This window comes from Dipodomys merriami, unplaced genomic scaffold (genome assembly GCF_024711535.1).
Source record: "Dipodomys merriami isolate MVZ:Mamm:240054 unplaced genomic scaffold, mDipMer1.0.p SCAF_848, whole genome shotgun sequence".
NCBI classification, from domain to species: Eukaryota; Metazoa; Chordata; class Mammalia; order Rodentia; family Heteromyidae; genus Dipodomys; species Dipodomys merriami.
Window position 1 is genome coordinate 294,544 of NW_027206455.1, and position 22,182 is coordinate 316,725.

Consider the following 22,182-nt stretch of genomic DNA (forward strand, 5'->3'; position numbering starts at 1 on the left):
CTGCTTGTCATCCGAGCCACTCAGGAGGCTGAGATCTGAGGATCGTGGTTCGAAGCCAGCTTGGGCAGGAAAATCTATGAGGCTCTTATCTCCAATGAACTGCCCAAAACTGGAAATAGTGCTGTGGCTCAAGTGGTAGAGCACTAGCCTTGAGCCAAAAAAAAGCTCAGGGACAGCATCAGAGGCCCTGAGTTCAAGCCCCACAACCAACAAAAATAAATACAAAGCCCCAGCCAGGCCCACTAGTAGATCATGCCTATAATCCTAGCTAATCAGGAGGCTGAGATCTGAGAGGTTCAAAGGCAGCCCAGGCAGAAAAATCTCTGAGACTCTGATCTCCAATTAACCACCAGGAAACTGGAAGTGGCGCTGTGGCTCAAAGTGGTAGAGCGCTAGCTCTGAGCAAAAAGAGCTCAGGGACGGAGCCCAGCCCCGAGTTCAAGCCCCACAGCAGACAGAAACCAAAAACCCACAAGTAGAGCTGTGGTTCAAGTGGCAGAAGACCAGCTTTGAGCAAAAAAGCGAAGGGACAACACCCAGGCTTAGAGTTCAAGTCCCAGAACTGGCCAAAAATAAGAAAATAAAAATGAAAAAAAGTATGGATGAAATGAAAGAGAGTCTGGATGTAGTAGCAAATAGATCTAGAAAATGTTTAGAACAGAGATTGATGAACAGTAAGTAAAAAGAATAAACAGTGAATCTTGAACTCTCAATCTGGGGGAGTGTGTGGGGGAGACAGCTTCAGCATTCATTCATTCATCATTCATTCATTCGTTCACCACTTCCATTCACACACCTTCCTTTCCCCAAAGCCTCTTTCTCCCAAGGCCAGGGAGGGACACACACTCTGAAGAGACCGGCCACTGGCTGCCTTCTCTGGGGACCTTGGTGCGTTCTCTAGGTTCCCCTCTGCATACCACATGGGATCAGACAGCCTTGGGTCCTGGTCCTGACTCTCTGGGCATCTGTCATGGCAGTGTAAAATGGGCAGGTCGGTCCTGCTGCAGGGCCTCAGATGGCCCAAGAGGCAGGCAGGGCAAGATCTCGGATCCTGTAAACTACAGAAACGCACAGAATTCCCTGGCAGGAGCGGCTGAAAGGAGGGTGTGACGCAGAGTGCAGACAGCTGGAAATGACTGGAAAGAGAGCCCGCCATACAAGGCATTGGGGCCCAGCCCGTGGAGAAGAGCCTGGGCTATCCAGATGCTGCAGACGACGCTCCCAGGGTCTGTATGCCTCCCAAGAATACAAGGGGCCTCCAGCCGGGCTCTGTGGCTCACGCCTGTAACACCAGCTGCTCAGAAGGCTGAGCTCTAAGGATCCTGGTTCAAAGCCAGCCCAGACAGGAAGGTCTGTGAAGATCTTCACTGAACCACCAAAAGAAAACCTCAGAAAGTGGAGCCGTGGCTCAAGTGGTAGAGTGTCAGCCTTGAGTGAAAAAAGCCAAGCAAGAAAGGAACACAAGGCCCTGAGGGGAGGAAGGAGGAGGGAGGAGGGAAAAGGAAGAGGAGGGGGAGGAAGAAGGGAAGGGGAGGAAGAAGGGAAGGGGAGGAGGGGGAGGAGGCGGCCCCATGATGCTGGGCTCTAGGATGGATGGGCAGGTCACTGTCCTGAGGGACAGCAGTTCACCGTGGGTCACTGCTTGGAGCCAGCATGCAGTGTGGTACCATTTCCGCCCTTCCCCACTCCCGGGTGTCTGTCGGGTGTGACTAAGACTTTCCCTACGCCACAGCCACAGCCGATTCCTGCAGGAAAAGCGGCCAGAGGAATTTTTTTTTTTCCCCAAAAGGGAGGGGGAAAAAAAAAAAAACAAAAAAACAACCTCAAAAAATATTCAAACTAAATAAACCTGACATGATTTCGACATCTCTGGCTTGAATCCTGCTGTAGATGCAGAGCTGTGATGTCACGCTCACCCAAAGCAGTAACAATGGGCCTGCGTGGCTAGAGGCTGACCCAATGTTCTTGTCCTGCCCTGGCCTTTTTCACAGGAAAGAGAGGTATGGGCTGGGAGGGGCGGGGGGGGGGGCAACACCAGCCCCTTCCCTTCCAGAGAACGCCAGCTCATTCACCAGCAAGCCTGGAGATCATCGCATCAGACTCTCCTGGAAATCACTGCTGCCAGATCCCACTAAGCCCATTGTGCAGATGGGGAAACTGAGGCCACCAAGGCCTCGTTTTCATTTTGCCCAGGCCAGGTGGTTCATGCCTAGAATCCCAGCTACGCTGGAGGCTGAGATCTGAGGATGGCAGGTTCAGAGTCTACCCAGGCAGGGAAGTCTGGGATACTCTTACCTCCATTGAACCACGAAAAAGCCCGAAGTGGAGGTATAGCGTAAATCGTAGAATACCAGCCTTGAGTGAAACAGTTCAAGCCCCAGTACTAGCATTAACACACACACACACACACACACACACGTGTGCGCACGCACACACACACACATACACACACACAACACAAAAAACAGGACTGGGAAGGTGGCTCAGTGGTAGAGTGCTGGCCTAGCATGCATGAAGCCCTGGGTTCGATTCCTCAGTATCACATACACAGAAAAAGCCCGAAGTGGCGCTGTGGCTCAAGTGGTAGAGCATTAGCCTTGAGCTGAAGAGCTCAGGGACAGCGCCAAGGCCCAGAGTTCAAGCCCTAGGACGGGGGGGATGGGGTGGGGGGGTGGGGGTGGGGTGGAAGCAAGGGTTGGAAGTGTGACTCAGAGTTGGTAGAGCACTAGCCAATGAGTGAAAGCAGCAGGTACTGAGTTCGAGTCCCAGTCTTGGAATGAAAAAACAAACAAACATGGAAAGTGAGCAGACAAGCATGCAAAGGGGCATCATGGGATAAGCACTGTTTGCAGCTGGCGTTATCCGCATAGCTCATCCTGGATCACTTGCTGCTTTCCTACTCGAGGATCTGCCACGGGAGGCGTGGCGTCTTGCTGTTTGTGATACTCACATTCGCAGTGCAAATTGGGTAAACTGATGTTCAGGCTGACATCAATTTTCCCTCCGCTGTTCTTATCGGGGTCATCAACATACAGCTCGTTCACCCTGGGGGACAGACAGAAGCCTTTATGAAGATAGAGGCACCGATCTTGGGGACACCAGACCCCCCCCCCAAGCACAGGCCCCTGAGAGGCCCAGATCTCAGCCGATCCTGAGAGGAGCAGATAGGGGAAAATATCTCTTTTGAGGTCAGACTAATTCAAGTTCAGATCCTGGATCTGATACGCTCTAGGGTCACTTTCTGAGAATTCTGCAATGATGGGGAGGAGGGGAGGAGAAATACCTTACTCATTACTAATGGAGAGGGGGGCGTGTTGAAGATTAAAATAAGAAATGGAGCCAGGCACCAGTAATTCAGGGATAGCTCCCAACCCTTCAGAGGAAGGGGGCGGGGGATGACAATACCACTAGGGCTCAGGGCCTGGCGCCACAGGCACACATCCTTCTCTTTCCATGTCTCCACCCATCTGAAAAGGCAGGAAGTCAAAGACCTAGGGTAGCTTCTGGTTGGCAACACTACCAGATGACTGTATCAGCATCTGGGAGCTGCTGTAACAAGTGAGCACAATGTTACTGGCGTAAAACAACCAAAATGAGTTTGAACCAGGCGCTGGTGGCTGCTCTCTGTCATCCTAGCTACTCAGGAGGCTGAGATCTGAGGATCACTGTTCAAAGCCAGTCCAGGCAAGAAAGTCCCTGAGACTCTTATCTCCAGCGAACCACCAAAAAGCTGGAAGTCATGCACATACACAGAAAAAGCTGGAAGTGGCGCTGTGGCTCAAGTTGGTAGAGCACTAGCCTTGAGCAAAAAGAGCTCAGGGACAGAGCCCAGGCCCTGAGTTCAAAGTCCAGGACTGGCGTGAAACAAGAAAAAGCAAGTAGCAGGAAGGATCTGAAGTGTTTAGTACATCTCTAGCCTGAATCACCAAGCTATTAATGTGGGGCTTGTTCTAATCCTCAGATGACAGAAATTGCTTCGGAGGCAAAGACTCTCTGCTATGATCGGCCAATGCTGTGTCAGATCTGAAGAGCAAAGTGACCAATGCGCAGCCTTCCTATAGCTCTCAATTCACACACATGGGGGGGGGGGGGAGGGGGGAGACATAGGCAGAGAGAGGGAATCAGACCATCCAAGGAGTCCTCAGGGCTGTGGTTCAAGTGGTAGAGCATCAACCTTTGAGCAAAAAGTCAAGGAATGGTACAAGGCCCTAAGTTTGAGTCTCAGGACCACCACCACACACAAAAATGATCTTATACTTGCCTAACACTTTCCCTCTCTCTGACCTCCCGCCTTCCTGATGGAGGAATTCTCTTCAATAAATCACCAACAAGCTGCAAGTGGCACTGTGGCTTACAGTGGTAGAACGCTAGCCTGGAGCAAAAAAAGCTCAGAGACAGAGCCCAGGCTCTGAGTTCAACGAACAAAGCAGTGGATCTATGTTTAAAGAAAATATCTTTTTTCAAAAAAAATTTTTGACAGTCCTGGGGCTTGAACTCAGGGCCTGGGCACTGTCCCTGAGCTTCTTTTGCTCAAGGCTAGCACTCTACCACCTGAGCCACAGCGCCACTTCCAGCTTTTTCTTTTGCTAAATTTTTTGTGCATTATTTTTTTCTATCTTACAATGTCTACTTTTTGTCTTTTTTTTTTATTGTGAAAATACCGTACAGAGGGGTTACAATTACATGGACAAGATAATGAGTACATTTCTTATCAAGCATTGTTGAGGTCTCCTCCTTTGTTTCCCCTTCCCATCCTCCCTCCGCCCCCCCCCCCAAAGTTGTAAAGTTCGCTTTTCGATTTAATGTCTTGTACATCTCATTATTGCAATGGGCCCACCTGTATCCCTATTTAAACGATTTCTTTTTTCCCTTCCCCTCCACAAATTATACCAACATCAAATACAGTGAAAGCAGGGGTTATACTGTGGGGGAGGGACATACAAAGCAACAAAGAAATCATCTTACAAATATGTTAGAAACAATTGCAAGAAAGCAAAAACATTTGAATATTTATCTTGGGGTTCATTTCACCTAACATCTGACCTTTTCTGCTTGTCTCAGACATATACTAGTTATTCCAAGTAAGGGAAACCATGGGACCTATGTTTCTTTGGGCCTGGCTTACTTCACTTCATATAATTTTTTCCAAGTCTTTCCATTTCCTAACAAATGGAACAATGTCATTCTTTCTGATGGAGGCATAGAATTCCATTGTGTATATAGACCACATTTTCTTGATCCATTCATCTACTGAGAGACATCTGGGTTGGTTCCATATCTTAGCTATGGTAAATAATGACTTCCAACTTTTTCTCTGTGTGTGGTACTGAGGAATCAAACCTAGGGCTTCATGACTTTAGTAGGGAATGGCTGAGCATTCTCAAATCTCCACTCAGGACTGCTCTGTGTGTGTGTGTGTGTGTGTGTGTGTGTGTGTGTGTGTGTGTGTGTGTGTGTGTGTGTGTGTGGTGTGTGTGGTGTGTGTGCGTGTGTGTGTGTGCGCACGTGCGTGTGTGCTGGTCCTAGGGCTTGAACTCAGCACCTGAGCACCATCCCTGATCTTTTTCACTAGAGCTCTACCACTTGAACCACAACTCTACTTCCAGCTTTTTACTGGTTCATTGGCGATAAGAGCCTCATGGACTTTCCTGCCCGGGCTGGCTTTGAACTGTGATCCTCAGATCTCAGCCTCCTGAGTAGCTGGAATGACAGGTGTGAGCCACTGGTGCCCGGCTTGTACTCCTACGTCTGCTTTTAATAAACTTGCTGCTTTACGACACTTTACGACTCCTTAGCTTCTGAATACTTTACCTGGCTGAGCGATGTCCAGGTACCCCAAGAGGGTACCTGGGAGGGATACCTGCAATCTCAACAGTCTTACATGCCCCAGAACAGAGCAAACAGAGAGGCCCTGGGGAGGGAGAAGGATCACAAGAGGTGACGCTGAGAACAATGGCTTGCTGAGGGCCAGGTACAAGCCTCCTCCTTCACCGCAGCCTGACTTCTACGTGATGAGTAATGGGCTTACAGGAGTCGCACCCTGGCCACCGCCGGCCTATCCCTTCCCAGAGAGTGACACTCTTCCTGCAGCTGCTCACCTTTCCTACCTGGCGCAGCTGGGGCCCTGCGCGCGTCACGGGATGACGTCATCCCCTGGCAAGCCTGCCAGGTGACCTCAGTGCACAGCCAGGTGAACCCCAGGTGGGGCCTGGGATGAGCTCACGCCCCACCCTGGGGCACGGGAGAACAAGATGGCCAGCTGCCCGGAGCTGAGGGGTCACCCGGAGGACCACAGTGCCAAGGGGGGCGGGGGGGGGGGGCTGGATGGCAGAATGGGTCAAAGCCAGCCCAGCAGCTCTGGGCGGGGGTTTGGTTATGTAACCCCAGGACTAGCTGCTTGCTCCGGGCTCCTTCCTGGAGGGCCAGGGCTGCAGGATGAATCAGGTTCCATCACCAGATGAGGTCAATTCGGCACTTTCCACATCCAAAGCAAATGTTCCCAGCCTCGCTGGGCCTTCTGCCAGTCCAGCCAGGCGCGGGCCTTGCCAAAACGCTCAATTGGCTTTCTTGGCTAGGGCTGGGCCAGTTCGGTTGTCAGAAATCAGCCCCGCTGGAAAGAAAATAAATGCTTTTTTTTTTTTTTTGGTAGCTTTGCTGTGGTTCTGGAATTCTCCATGACCTGGCAATCTCCTCTTGCCAGGGCAGCCGATGAGCAAGCCCACTGGGGTGTAGGCAGGCGGCTGGGACGAGTGGCTTCGCCTCTCTGAGCCTCAGTTTCCTCGTCTGCACTGAAGGAGCTCTGGACAAGTTTGAAAATAGGCCAAACAGGGCTGGGAAGGTGGCTCAGTGGTAAGAGCGCTTGCCTTGTATGCCTGAGGCCCTGGGTTCGATTCCTCAGCACCACATAAGCAAAAAGAAAAATGCCGGAAGTGGTGCTGTGGCTCAAGTGGTAGAGCGCTAGCCTTGAGCTGAAGAGCTGAGGGACAGCGCCCAGGCCCAGAGTTCAGGCCCCACGACCAGACCCAAAAAGAAAAGAAAATAGGTCAAACAGTCTAATAGCAATGAAAGTCACAACAGAGTGGCGGAGGAGTGAAGGACTGGGGACAGAGCAGAACCTTCTAGAGAATGTAGAATAGTATATGTTTTGTCCCCGGTAATGGCTCAATGGGTACAAATAGGTGATCATTCACTGGCTGGAGCCTTTCAGATCTGTGCACTTTGCAGAGTCTGAGTTATAAAAGGAAAGAGAGAAAACGAGGAGGGGAGGGGAAAGGCAAGCCAAAGAGGAAACAAGGTATGAATGCACCAGTAGTTGATGCCTGTGAGCCTAGCTAACCAGGAGACTGACATCTGAAGATCTGGGTTCAAATCCAGCACGGGCAGGAAAGTCTGTGAGTCTCTTATCTCCAATGAACCATCAAAAAGTCTGAAGTGGAGCTGTGGCTCAAATGGTAGAGCACCAGCCTTGAGTAAGGGGCAGAGCCCAGGCCCCAAGTTCAAACCCCACTACTGGACGGACACACACACACACACACACACACACACGCACACACACACCTTTATTGACTGAGTAACAGCCTGAGTTGGGAAACAGATGTTGAGGCTGTTGCTTGTGACATCTACTTAAACACATTCACCAAGATACTCAGGGGGAGCCGGGCGCTGGTGGCTCACGCCTGTCATCCTAGCTACTCAGGAGGCTGAGATCTGAGGATTGTGGTTCAAAGCCAGCCTGGGCAGGAAAGTCTGTGAGACCCTTCTCTCCAATGAACCACCAGAAAACTGGAAGTGGCGCTGTGGCTCAAGTGGTAATTGCCTTGAGCTGAAGAGCTGAAGGACAGCGTCCAGGCCCAGCGTCCAGGCCCAGAGTTCAGGCCCGATGACCAACAACGACAAAAAGATACTCAGGGGGTCCCCTCACTCTATTCTCCACCCACCCCCCAAACTTCCCTGTGACCTCCACCTGCCACCTCTGGGGGAGGGGGAGAGAAAGGGCCACAGCAGGACCTCGACCCAGAGTGCATGCGCAGACATGGGTCATCATCAGGAATACTGGAGGTCTCTGTCAGAAATCCCAGGGAGTGGGGGGGGGGGGGATGAGCTGGTGGAGAAGCTGGGGGTGGGGGGGCGCATTCCAAATGGGGGAGGCCAGATGGAGCCCGTGGGGCCCTGTGTATGTGTGGGGACCGGGAGAGCTGGCCTTGTAGGGAAAGGAAGAGAGGGGCTGGGAAGCAGGGGTGGGTTGGGGTGGGGGGGACGGAGGTGGAATGTAGCTCAGGGCCTTGCGATTCTAGGCCAAGGCATGAGGCTGATGACATCCATGGAAAACAATTTTATTTGCTTTTAGAAGAGCGCTTGAATAGTTCGGATTCCTGCCCAAAGTTGCTGACCTCCTTGCTTAGCCATTTGATTGAATGGAAACTTCCAGCAGCACTGAGGGGAAGGGGTGGAGGCCGGCCAGCCGGCATCTGGAACCTAGAATTTAAATCTCCCAGCCAGGGAAAGTGCATCCATGCTGGGCGCCGGTGGCTCAGGCCTGTCATCCCAGCTCTTCAGGAGGCTGGGAGATCTGAGGATCATGGTTCGATGCCAGCCCGGGCAGGAAAGCCTGTGAGACTCTTTTGTCTCCAACAGCCAGAAGTGGAGCTGTGGCTCAAGCAGCAGAGGGACAGCCTTGATTGAAAAGTTAAGGGACAGGGCTTAGGTCTTGAGTTCAAGCCTCAATACCAGCGCGCATGCGTACCCAGTACTGCTCTGTCTCTGCTCCAAAACCCTTTCATGTCCTCAGCCTTGGTCATCACCCTGCTCCTGAGGAGCCTCAGATCTCAGGATCATGGTTCGAAGCCCAGCCTGGGCAGGAAAATCCATGAGACCCTTATCTCCAGCTAAAAAAGCAAAAGTTGGAGGTATGGCTCAAGTAGTAGAGGGCCAGCCTTGAGCAGAAAAGGCTACGGGTCAGGACCTGAGTTCAAGCTCCAATATTGGCGTGTGCACACACACTCATACACTCGCACGCACACACACAAATAATGATTAAAAGAAAAACGCTGTGTGGAAAATGCCTTGAGGTGAAGTACGCTATAAATGATCATTGGTGGGTTCATCTGTTCCATCAACTTATTATGATGCCACATCAGACTGATAATTAGTCAGAGCTGTCAGAGCCTGGGCTGTCAAGGCTAGAACATTCTGCGGCTACCTTTTTCTAAGAAGGGGGGGGGGAACTCCCTGGAAACAAGAGTTTCTGAACGTCCTGTGAAGCCGCTGTCCTGGGATAATCACCAGCCTGTCCAAAGCCCAGGCTAAAACTCAGCTGCCCAAACAAACACCCCTTCTCCACAGGGCTAGGCCAGAAAAAGCACCTTATGTCACTGATTACCACAAACCGGGCTGCAGTGGTCACTCGGATCCAACCAGCAGCAGTGACTTCATTTCCTGGGGTTACATTCTCCTGGACAAGGAGGGGGACGAGGGGGCTGGACGTCAGAGACCACCAGAGAGAGCTGGCCACACACAGAAAAAAAAATGGTTACCTTAGGTTTTCCCCAAACCTGCATGCTTTCCTGGGATCAGAGAAACATCTACAAATGTTAAAAGCCCCAAGGGATGATCCCCTTCCATCAAACTGAAAAACAATGTCAGCCCCTGCCAAATCCCATGGGCAATTCCTGGATCAGGGTTAGGAATCCTCGAGAAGGATGGAGGAGGCAGGATCTCTGCATCTATGAAGATGCAGATGGACAGGAGATGGACAGGACCTACAACAAGCCTCTCCTCCATGATGAATGGTGGAGGTCCAGGGCTTAGCAAACCAAAAGCAGATGTTCAATTGGTGGTGCTAAGCTTTTCTGCCTCCTCATTCTTCCTCCCCTTCCTCTTCTGAGATGCTTCCAGATGGAACGCTCCCCAGAACGCTGCGGGATCGAACCATCCAAGGATGCCGCAGGATCGAACCATCCCAGGATGCTGTGGGATCGAACCATCCAGGAGGTCCTGGGAACCAGGAAAAGGAAGCCTGAGCTGGGCTGGAGAGTGTCAGGAACACACTGTGCTGGGAGAAAGGAGGCAGCCCCATCCTGAGTGAGCAACCAACACAGTACAGGGTTTGCCCTAGGGGCCCAGCCCAGGCATACAGCACCGTAGCACTGGCAGGCATTCAGAAGGTGGGGGCCCAACTGCTCAAGCCCCAAGCTCTGACGTCAAAACCCAACCTCACAGCACCTGAGATGACTAATGCTTCCCTCAGGGTTATTAGTGGGAGGCCAGGGGAGCCAGTTCTTAACTCCCAGGGAGGGGACAAGGAAATGAGCATTCACCACGTACGTATTACACTCCAGGTACAGAGCAATCTGAGAGCATGCTTTTAAGTTGAATAGGAGAAAAACATAGGCAATGAATAACTGTGTGAGACAGAGACTGACAAATACTCAAGCCCAGCAGGCACTAGGTTAAGGACCTTTGGGCTAAATAATCCAGTGTCATTCCTGCAAAATATCACCAGGCACCCTTACTGTCTGGCTCCTCTTGTCTTCCCATGCTTGGCTTCTGTATTCAGAGCACTTATCACTCTCATGATTAATAGTCAGATCTCTCTGCAGGAAGGTTCCAGAATCCACAGATTCAACCCAACTCAGGCTGAAAATCCTGGGGGGATGGGGACAACGGGGGGAGCAGAATGATGGCTGCTGGTGGCTCACGCCTGTCATCCCAGCTACTCAGGAGGCTGAGATCTAAAGATTATGGGCCAGCCAGCCTGAACAGGAAAGTCTGAGAGACTCTGATCTCCAATGAACCATCAAAAAGCCAGAAGTAGAGGCATGGCTCAAGTGGTACAGTGCCAGCCTTGAAGAAAAAAGTTAAGAGATAGTGCCCAGGCGCTGAGTTCAAATCTCAGTACCAGCGTGCGCGCGCACACACACACACACACACACACACACACACACACACACACACACACACACAAATTCCTGAGTGTGAAAAGAAAATTTCAGTGCTGAACAGGAGAGGGAGTGGTTGGCTCCCCGTGGGGACTTTGTATATTGTATGCACAGCAAGGAAGCAACTTTGAAGTCTGAAGCCAGTGCCAAAGGCAGGAAGCTCCAGGGTCTGCTCGCCCACATCCCAGGGGCAGTGTGGAGGCCAGGCTGACCAGATGCCAATGGCATTCCGTGTCTCACATAGCTACAGAAAGGATAACGCTAGCAACCGGAAGCCCACATGAACTCCCCCACCCTCCCTGGTGGACCTGAAACATGGAGAGAGGCTTGTGGAGGGCACCCACTCAGAGACGCTGATCCGGCCTCTGGCAATTCCAGATCACAGAGATGATTAAGAGGGGAAAAAGTCCACTGGCCAAACACAGAGATGAACAAGGGATTTCCATCCATCCACGGATCTGCCCTCCTACCCCACCCCAACCCCGAAAAACAGAACCCAAGCATCTTCTTTTGCTTTGACAAACCACATTCAATTTTGCTTAATTGTATGTGTGCGTGTGTGTGTGTGTGTTGGTACTGGGGATTGAATTCATGGCCTGGGTATTGTTCCTGAGCTTTTTCCACTCAAGGCTTGATCTACTACCATTTGAGCCTAAGCCCCACCTCTGACCCTTATGGTAGTCAATTGGAGATAAAAGTCTCTCAGAGGTCTGGGAATGTGGCTTAGTGGTAGAGTGTTTACCTAGCATGCATGAAGCCCTGGGTGCAACTCCTCAGTACCATATAATCAGAAAAAGCTAGAAGTGGTGCTGTGGCTCAAGTGGTAGAGTGCTCACCTTGAGCTGAAGAGCTCAGGATCAGTGCCCAGGCCCAGATTCAAGCCCCATGACTGAGAAAACAAAACAAAACAAAACAAGAAAAAACCTGTTTCATTCATTGGCGACACTGGTGGTTCATGCTAGCTACTCAGAAGGCTGAGATAGAGCAGTAGCCTTGAGCAAAAGCTCAAGGACAGCACCCTGGCCCTGAGTTCAAGCCCTAGGATCTCTCTCTCTCTCTCTCTCTCTCTCTCTCTCTCTGTATCTGCCTCTCTCAACTGGATGGACCAGGAAAAAATTATGTCAAGTGAATTAAGTCAGGCTTAGAGAGAAAAAGGACACATGTTTTCTCTCATAGATGGAAGTTAGATCTACATTATAAACATAGATGAACGCATATCCAGGGCCCTATGCATATACTTACAGGTAGCTAAGCAGATGAGGGAGACGAATGGAGGGAGGAAGGGTGGGCAAATTCAGTCATAATATGCAATGTGCATAAGTGGAAATGGATGAGGCGCTTGAGGGCATGGGTAGGTTGGGGGAGATGGGGGGAGAAAGATGGCAGTGGTGACGATGATCGGGACACGCTGGGGTCATAAACTCACATGCTGACTGGAAACCTCTTTGGATAATTATTTAAAGGTGATTTTTGTGCTGCTTTGTGTTGCCAGTCCTGGACCTGAATTCAGGACTTGGGCGCTGTCCCTGAGCTTTTTTAGCTTGAGGTGCTCTACTGCTTGAGCCACAGCACCACTTCCAGATTCTTGTTTCCCTTTTTTTGTGTGTGATTAACTGAAATTAATTAACTGAATTTATTAATTAATTAACTGAAATTATGGAATTGCCTGCCCAGGCTGGCTTTTAACTGTGATCCTTTGATCTCAGCCTGCTGAGTAGCCAGGGGGACAGGTGTGAGACACATAGGCCTAGTCTTAAAGATAATTAAAATATATACATACATATGTATGTATGTATATTCACACACACACACACACACACACACACACACACACACACACACACACACACACACACACACACACATTCTTCCTCTAGGGAAAGGGGAGGAGAATGACTTACACTTCTGTCGTGATGAATCCCGTCAGTTCCGAGAGGAAGAGGAAGAGGATGAAGAGGCAGCAGCAGACGGAAACTACAAGGGAAGACACGGGGTCAGTGAGGCCTGGTGCCCCCCACACCCCAAGCCCACGCTTCAGAACAAAGCTGCTTGGGGGATCTAGGACACAGGGTGGCAGGGACTTTCCTATAGGTCTCCATGCTAGGGGCTGGGGGCTCACGCCTGTCATTCTAGCTCCTGGAGAGGCTGAAATCTGAGGATCAAGGTTTGAAGCCAGCCCAGGCAGGAAAATCAGTGAGACTCTTTATCTCCAATCAACCAGCAAAAAGAGCTAGAAGTGGAGGGGGTGGGTCAAGTGGTAGGGCACCAGCCTTCAGTGAAGAAGCTAAGGGACAGTGTCCAGGCCCTGAGTTCAAGGCCCAGGACTGGTACCAAAAGAAAAAAAAAAAAAACCCAGTTAACAGTCCTCTGTGTGAGTCTGCCCCAAGGCCTCAACCACTGCCCGTCTTATGGGTTTCCCATGGACGTATAAATATGCATGTGTGCATTAACATATGCAAATATATGCAAATAACAAGAAGCATTTCACATCAATACATTACATAACAAACTATATAATATTACGTGTTAATACATGTTTAGTTTTTTTTTTTTTTTTTGGGGGGGGGGTCCAGTTGTGGGCCTGAACTCTGGGCCTGGGTGCTGTCCCTCAGCTCTTGAGCTCAAGGCGAGTGCTCTACCACTTGAGCCACAGCGCCACTTCCGGCTTTTTTCTTCTGCTTATGTGGTGCTGAGGAATCGAACCCAGGGTCTCATGCATGCAAGGCAAGCGCTTTACCACTGAGCCACCTTCCCAGCCCCTAGTTTTTAATACATTAATGTATTTTTTTTTTTGGTACAGGCACTGGGATTTGAAAACTCAGGACCTGAGCACCATCCTTGAATTTTTTTTGCTCTAAGACTAGCTGCTCTACCACTTGAGCCACAGCTCCACTTCCAGCTTTTTGCTGGTTCATTGGAGAGTTAAGAGTCTCATGGAGCTGGGTGCCAGGGAATCGTGCCTTTCATCCTAGCTACTCAAAGAGGCTGAGATCTGAGGATCATGGTTTGAAGTCAGCCTGGGAAGGAAAATCTGTGAGACTCCTATCTCCAATGAACACCAGAAAACCAGAATTGGCATTGTGGCTCAAAGTGGTAGAGCATTAGCCTTGAGAACAAACATCTCAGAGACAGTGCCCAGGCCCTGGGTTCAAGCTTCATGGAATTTCCTGCCCAGACTGGCTTTGAACTACAATCCTCGGAGCTCAGCCTTCTTGAGGAGCTGGGATTACAGGCGTGAGCCACCATGCCTGGCTGGATATAAAGGTTTTCAGTCCTTGTTTGGACAAGGCTCTGAGGTTCTCAGACCACGTGGAACCACAGGATGTCAGGCCCGCTCTCTGCCTCGTTCTCAAGCACAAAGCTGAAGGTCAGTGGGTTTGGTCCCGGCACCTGGCCTGGCCCCAGAGCTCTGCTTGATCAACATTTCCTCCGTCCATGGCAGCTGGAGCTGTGGGCTTTCTCTTCCTCCATCCTCCGATCTCAGTCTGCTGAGTAGCCAGGATTCCAGGGCTGAGCCGCGGTACCCAGCTTGCGTGACAATTTTAGTGCCCCTGTGCTTTGGCTGTTAACGCACCAGGCGGGGCCAGGTGTGAACCTGGCACTGTGATCACACATTGGCACCCCAAGTATTTTGACTCTGGGGCTCAGTGGCACTTGCTTATTACGCATGATGTCTTCTTATGGGGTGCAATAAGCATCGGCATTCAATGCAGAAATCGCAACTGTTCCCGATGCCCTCCCTCCCTCTCTTTCTAGAATTCAGCTACCCAGGGGCACATGCAGGAAGGGAAGGGCGGGGGGAGGTGTCAAAGGGCTGCTACTCACTAATGGCGCCGGTGTATGTTGGCTGTGTCAGGTCTTTGGGCACCTTCCTGTAGATGTCAAACCTGTGGTAGACAGACAAGAGCATGAGTGTGGTGGGCACAAAGCGCAGGCTATGGGGTCAGGGAAGCAAAGTTCTTCTCCCAGGTCGCCCCTCCCCCCTAGGCCCCGCCCACTGGCCTTCCAAGGGCCCCCCTCTCCGGAAGTGGAGCTCTGGCTCAAGTGGTAGAGCGCCAGCCTTGAGTGAAAAAAGCTTAGGGACGGGTGCCCAGGTTCTGAGTTCGAACCCCGGGATTGGCACGTGCGTGAGCGTGCACACGCGCACACTCACACACAAAATGAATGAATAAAAATAAAATGAAGGAATAGATGCTTAGAATCTGGTACTAGCACAAATAAACAAACAAACAAATGGGAGATGCTGGGTAGAATCTCACTTAGCATTTTTGGTTTTTGGTTGATCGTGGGGCTTGAACTTGGGGCCAGGGCATTGTCTTGGAGCTTTTGTGCTCAAGGCCAGTGCTCTACCATTTGAACCACTGTGTTACTTCTGCTTTTCTGGTGGTTCCTTGGTGATAAGAATGTCAGGTCAGGGACTTTCCTGCCCGGGCTTGGCTTGGAACCGTGATCCTCAGATCTTAGCCTCCTGGGTAGCTGGGATTACAGGCGTGAGCACCGGCACCTAGCACTTTTCAAATGAAGCTGCCCTGAAGCAAGCAGGAATCTCTTGGAAGACAGAGACAGGTTCAATTCATTCAGGGACCAGATAAGAGACTAGCCATCTTGACGGACCAGGCTATGTTGCAGGTGGGGAAATAGAATCGATCTAGGTACACGCACACCCCCTCCCCTCCTTTTTGGTCCTTGGGAACAGTCACCAGAACGGGAGGTACACTAATCGGAACTCCCCTCCTCCTGCCACAGACCCACGCTGGAGGCTAGGGGGAATTATGGGAGCATGGCAAAAAGATCCTGGCTTTGGAGCTGATCACAAGTCCGAGTGAGTCAGCAGTGAATGTCATTGAGAAACTGGGGCGCCGGGAGGCATGGGACCAATCAGGAAGTGAGCCTTGTCCCCTGGCTGACTCACATTAGCCAGCCCCCCCCCCCCCCCGTGGTGATGTTGATGGGGGAGAGGAAAGGGACGTGGCATGCAGACCTACTATGTGCTGGAGCCATGCTAGGCCTTTGAATGAGATGTTTAATTCCCCCCCCCACCCCTCACCCCCATCACCCCAGTCCTGGAAGTTGATATCAAGGCCTAGTGGGTCCCCACCCCTTGAAGCACAGCTCTACTTCCGGCTTTTTGGTGGCTCACAGGAGATAAGGATCTCCTAGACTTTTCTGCCCAGGCTGGCTTTGAACCACGATCCTTTAGATCTCAGCCTCCTGAGTGGCGGACAGGTGTGGGCCACGGGCGCCCAGCCCTCATTGTCTTGAATAGAACCTGTGTTTGCAGGTGGGGAGGGAGATTAGTAGCTTATTAAACACACACACACGTACTTCTATACACCTGCTTCATTTACACTCTGGGGACAAAGAGGGTCATGTGCGTGGAACTAGGCGGGCACCAGTGGCTCACGCCTGTCATCTTAGCTACTCAGGAGGCTGAGAGCTGAGGATCGCGGTTCAAAGCCAGCCCAGGCAGGAAAGCCCATGAGACTCTTTAATAAACCATCAGAAAACCGGAAGTGGTGCTGTGGTTCAAGTGGTAGAGCGCTCGCCTGGAGCTGAAGAGCTGAGGGACAGTGCCCAGGCCCAGAGTTCAGGCCCCAGTACAAGGGATGGAAGGAAGGGAGAGAGGGAAAAGACAAAGAAAGAAAAAGAAGGCAGGAAAGAGGAAGGAAGGCAGGAAGGAAAGAGAGACAGGAGGGAGAGAGGGAGGGAAGGAGAGAAGGAGGGAAAGACACCCCCACAATTTAACCCCCCTCGGAGCCTCCCATCCTGACACTAAGTCTCCCCAGGAGTTTGAGGCACAGGATTCCATGAACATAGAATGCTAGAAAGGGGACAGGCCTGTGGGCACATGCCTTTATTTCCAGCTACTCAGAAACACAGGAGGATCATGGTCGGAGGCCAGCCTAGACAAAGAGTTACCAAGATCCCATCTTAAGCAACCAGCTCCGATCGGGTGGTGCATACCTGGAGTTAGCATCTCAACCGAGTGAGAGGATTACAATCTGAGCCTGCCCCTACCCCAAGTCCAAAAAAGGAGACTCTACCTGAAACATAACTAAAGCAAAGGGGGAGGGGGAGGGGCTAGGGGTCAGTTCCCCTAGTGTCTTACTCTTACTTTTATTATTATTGTTGTTGTCTGTCATGGGACTTGAACTCTGGGCCTGGGCGCTGTCCCTCAGCTCTTCAGCTCAAGGCTAGCACTCTACCACTTGAACCACAGTGCCACTTCCAGCTTTTTCTGCTTAGGTGGGGCTGAGGAATCGAACCCAGGGCCTCAGGCATGCAAGGCGAGCACTCTACCACTGAGCCACCTTCCCTGCCCATCACATTGGGCTTTTTTCCCCCAAGCCTAGAGTGCTACACAGCCCCACTTGCGGTTTTCTGGTGGTTCACTGGAGATAAGAGTCTCATGGACTTTCCTGCCGGGGCTGGCTTTGAACCACGATCTTCAGATCTCAGCCTCCTGAATAGTTAGGTGGGAGCCACCAGCGCCCTGCCAGGAGTCTTACTTTTGTGTGCGTGCCAGTCGTAAGGCTTGAACTCAGGGCCTGGGCATGCCCAGCCTTCCTGGAGTGTGACATGAGCGGGCCATGGTATGGAAGCCCAAGTTGGCTGGGCACAGGAAGCTTTTGATTTTAGAATGAAAGGGTCAAACGGCTTACCAGCACCTCTGCCCTCCCTTCTGTTTTCCCATCCTGGATACAGATGTAACGTCCGGAGCTGGGCAGCTTTTTTGGGACCAGAATGGAAAAGCTGTATGGTGATAGAATATGCAAAGGCACTGGGGTGACACAGCATCTTTCAGATGCTAGCGCAGTGTCACCAGCTGCCTAAACCTCTTGTTTTCTCATTATGTAGGGAAAGCTGGGCAGTGGTGGCTCACACCTGTAATCCCAGCTACTCAGGAGGCAGAGATCTGAGGATCACGGCTCTAAACCAGCCCAAGCAGGAGAGATCATGAGACTCTCTAATTAACCAGCAAAAAGCTAAAAGTGCAGCTGTGGCTCAAGTAGGTAGAACATTAATCTTGAGGGAAAAAAAAAAAACAAAACTTAAAAAACAATACCCAGGGCCTGAGTTCAAGCCCCAGGACTGGCACAAAAAAAAGAAAAAAGAAAAGAAGAGAAAGTAAGACTTTTCTTCCCATTCCTGGCTGAAGGACATAGGAAAAGGATTCCGTGTCCTCTTGGCCTGGCCAGAGGTGACTTAGTGATGGTTTTTCATTTAGGTACACTTCGGTATTGCCAGTTTTTCTATAATAAGAAGGTGATAAATTAATCGACAGTCTGGATCTGCCTTAGAAGGTCTGTGGTTGGATGGCTGCCCTCTCCTCCCTACCCAACAGCTCTGCTCACGCTGTCTGTCACCCAGAGGCCTCTGTCCCAGCTCCATGTCACCCCAGGGCCTTTGCACATGCTGTACTTTGTATGACTCCCCTCCCCACCTCATTATTTCCATCATTATGGAGTATGAAGCGTGGAGGGGCCCGGGCCTGGCACAAGAGGGCACACAGGCCCCCGCCCCCAGGCCAGAGGGGTGCCCAGCGGCCGAGCCACGCTCCCGTTACAGCTGCACATGCGCACACTCCAGTTACGCTTGGTTCCCGCCAGAGCCAAGTGTAATTTTTCCAGAAGACATTCATTCAGATGCAGTCTCCATTCGGCAATGTCCTGGCCAGGCGCCAGTCCGGCCTTCCCTGGGCACACGCTGTCCTGAGAAGTGGGGGCCAAAGAAAGCAACCATCACTTCCTCCTCTGTCCTCCACCCCTGGCAGACCCGCCCTCAAGCCCCTCCCACCCCAAGCCCCTCCCACCCCCTTCTCTCAGGTCAGCACTGCCTTGATGAGGTAGGTGTCAAAGGACACCTAGTAGCATGCTTGGAAAGACAAATGTGGGGTTGGAGGCGTGGCACGGGTGGGAGAGCGCCAGCCAGCGAGCAAAAGCATCAGGCACGGAGTTCAAGTTCTGCTCTCAACCAAAAAGGACAAATGATTAAGATGAGCTCACAGCTGATCTGTCCAGAAAGCCCCCCCCCAACCCCCCCTCCTTTGGGGGCCCACCACACCCAGTATTTCAGGGGTACAGAAAGATCGCACGCCACCCACTGCTCAAGGACCAAGGGCTAAAAGCTGGGCACCGGTGCGCATGCCTGTAATCCTAGCTACACACAAGGCTGGGATCTGAGGGTTGCAGTTCAAAGCCAGCCAGAGCGAGGGGGGGGGGATCTGTGAGACTCTCCTTTCCAATTAAGCACTCAAAAAGAGCTGGAGGGCTGGGAAGGTGGCTCAGTGGTACAGTGCTGGCCTAGCATGCATGAAGCCCTGGGTTCGATTCCTTCCTTGAGCAAAAGAAGCTCAGGGACAGTGCCCAGGCCCAGAGTTCAAGTCCCATGACTGGTCGAATTTCTCTCCACACCAACTTGCTAGTAGATTCCTTCACACATGTATAGACTGGCCTTGGAGACCAGCCATGACCAAGAACCTGTGGCAGATACACAGGAAGAGCCCATATTCCGAGCGCCACCCCCACCCCCACCCCAGCCCTCCTGCCAAGGGCCTAGGCAGAAAGCCCCAGGTTGGAATCTTGCCATCTGCCCTCCGTGGAGGAGCTGGGCTCTGTGATATTTCTCTCCAAGACTCAATGGCCTGCCACACAAAGTCGGGCTTTCCTGCCCGGGCTGGCTTTGAACTGAGATCCTCAGATCTCAGCCTCTTGAGTAGCTAGGATGACAGACGTGAGCCACCAGCGCCCAGCTCCAAAACAATGTTATCAACTAAAGGTTTTAATGATGAGTGGGCTGAGAAATCAGTGAGCTAGTGCTGACTGCCACTAGTGTGTGTGTGTATGTGTGTGTGTGTACGTGTGTGTGTGTATTGGGGGGAGGGCTGGTCATGAGGCTTGAACTCAGGGCCTGGGCGCTGTCCCTGAGCCTCTTTGTGTTCAAGGCTATTGCTCTACCACTTGAGCCACAGTGCCACTTTCTCATTTGAGATAAGAGTCTCACAGGGACTCTTCTACCTGGGCTGGCTTCGAACTGCGATCCCCAGCTCTCAGCCTCCTGAATAGCTAGGATGACAGGCATGAGTCACCAGTGCACAGCTAATTTTTTTTAAACAGAAGATAATCAAAAAACATGGTTTGCTCTGCCTATATTTGAGGGAAGACCTGTTGTGCTATTCTGGGCTTTGTTCTGTTTCATTTGTTCAAGATTGGCCCTCGGAAAAAGGCTTGCATTCACCATCCACCTGCTGCAGTTTCCAGTGGCTGGGAATACAGATGTATACAGCCATGCTCGGCTTGTGTTTTGCTTTGTTTTGGGGGTTTGTTTTTGGGGGGTGTCAGTTGTGGGGCTGAACTGTGGGCCTGGGCGCTGTCCCTCAAGCTCTTCAGCTCAAGGCTAGCGCTCTACCACTTGAGCCACAGCGCCACTTCTGGCTTTTTCTCCTTATGTGGTGCTAAGGAATCGAACCCAGGGCCTCATGCATGCAAGGCAAGCGCTCTACCACTGAGCCACCTTGCCAGCCCCTTGTGTTACGCTTTCACACACTCTACGCAGGGTTACGAGGAAATGAAATTTCTTATGAAGAAGTGATTTGCAAGCCCCGCCCTGCTGAGCCACACAGCTCAAGATGCCAAAGCTGTGTTCTCAGAATTAAATAAGAACAGCAACACACTGGAGAATTGTGCGAGGACGAACTTCCAAGAAAGTCATGCTGGACTACTTTTCTAAAGGAAAGCTGTAGAGCTGAAGGACAGAGATGGCTGATGGCAGATCTGGTGTCAAGACTGGCGCTACAAAAACAGAGAAGTATACTCAGGAGGCTGAGATTTGAGGATCGTGGTTCAAAGCCAGCCCAGGCAAGAAAGTCTGTGAGACTCTTTTCTCCAAATGCTACCAGAAAACTGGAAGTGGCGCTGTGGCTCAAGAGTCTTGAGCTGAAGAGCTCAGGGACAGCGCCCAGGCCCAGAGTTCAAGACCCAGGACTGACAAAAAACAAACAAGTAACAAAACAAAAGTGAAGTCCCAGAAGAAAAAAAGGGCCATGGCAGAACTCATGGCTACCAGGCTGATAGGGGAGCCTGGTATGGCCATGTGCTCTATACCTGCTGGTCAAGGTGGAGCAGTAGGCGCTGGGGTGCTTAAGCATACACCAGCTTCCAGAGAACCCAAAGACAGCCAGGAACAAGAATCACCTGTCATGCCGGGTGCCGTGGCTCACACCTGTAATCCCAGCTTACTCAGGAGGTGGAGATCCAAAAATACGGTTTGAGGCCAGCTGGGAAGGAAAAGTCCATGAGACTCTTATCTCCAATGAATCACCAAAAATGCCAGTAGAACTGTGGCTCAAATGGCAGAGCACTAATCTTGAATGAAAAAAAGCTGAGTTTGGGCTGGGAAGGTGGCTCAGTGGTAGAGCACCTGCCTTGCATGCATGAGGCCCTGGGTTCGATTCCTCAGCGCCACATAAGCAGAAAAAGTCAGAAGTGGCGTTGTGGCTCAAGTGGTAGAGTGCTAGCCTTGAGCTGAAGAGCTGAAGGACAGCGCCCAGACCCTGAGTTCAAGACTGAAGACTGGCTTTTCAATACACAAGAGGCCCTTGGGCATTGCACCTTTTTTCCCTAAGAGTGTCATTCCATTTCACTGTATGTGATTATCTAGAATTCTGTGTCATTCATCAAGTCCCGGTGCGTTTTAGATCAGGGGAAACATGCGCCAATTGTCTCTCTGAGCCTGGTTTACCTCACTTAAATATGACTTGTTCTAGGTCCATCCGTTTCCCTGCCAATATCATTTTATTCTTCCTGGTGGATGTGTAAAGTTACAATGTGGATAGGTGCCACCTTGTTGGCTCCACTCATCTATTGGGGGGGCCTCTGGGTTGTTTCGTAGCTTGGCTGTGGTGACTAGTGCAGCAATGAACACGGGTGTGCAGGCGTCTTTACCAGCAAGCACAGTGCTAGGCCAGCACCGCGCCCCTCAACTATACTGTAGCCCCAACACAATCTCATTTTTTAGTGAGAGGAGGCGGCTTCAGGCCTAGCACCGGCCATCACTGAGAGTCCTTGTCTAGAATTTTCTTTTCTGTGGATACCTTAAATTCCTGGTGGCTTATGAGTTTCTGGAAATGAGGGGAAATCTCTGACAGTCGAGTCAGTAGGGCTCCTTTTTTGTGTGCAGTCGGAGTCGGACGTCTCCTGTGAGTTTTCCACGCCAAGCTGATGTTCTACCTCTCCAGCCACAGCTC

General features: G+C 51.3%; 1 protein-coding gene across 1 annotated transcript in view; it reads right to left on the reverse strand.

Moving 5' to 3' along the window:
• The window catches only part of Ergic1 (endoplasmic reticulum-golgi intermediate compartment 1), a 58,840-nt gene that overhangs the window by 24,176 nt on the left and 12,482 nt on the right, over positions 1 to 22,182 (reverse strand). Inside the window, exons 2-4 of the mRNA XM_070011875.1 lie at positions 14,763 to 14,824; positions 12,839 to 12,911; positions 2,951 to 3,045 (exon numbers count right to left, since the gene is read on the reverse strand). Coding sequence (XP_069867976.1) covers positions 2,951 to 3,045; positions 12,839 to 12,911; positions 14,763 to 14,824 — 230 coding nt within the window. The remainder of the gene's footprint in view (positions 1 to 2,950; positions 3,046 to 12,838; positions 12,912 to 14,762; positions 14,825 to 22,182) is intronic.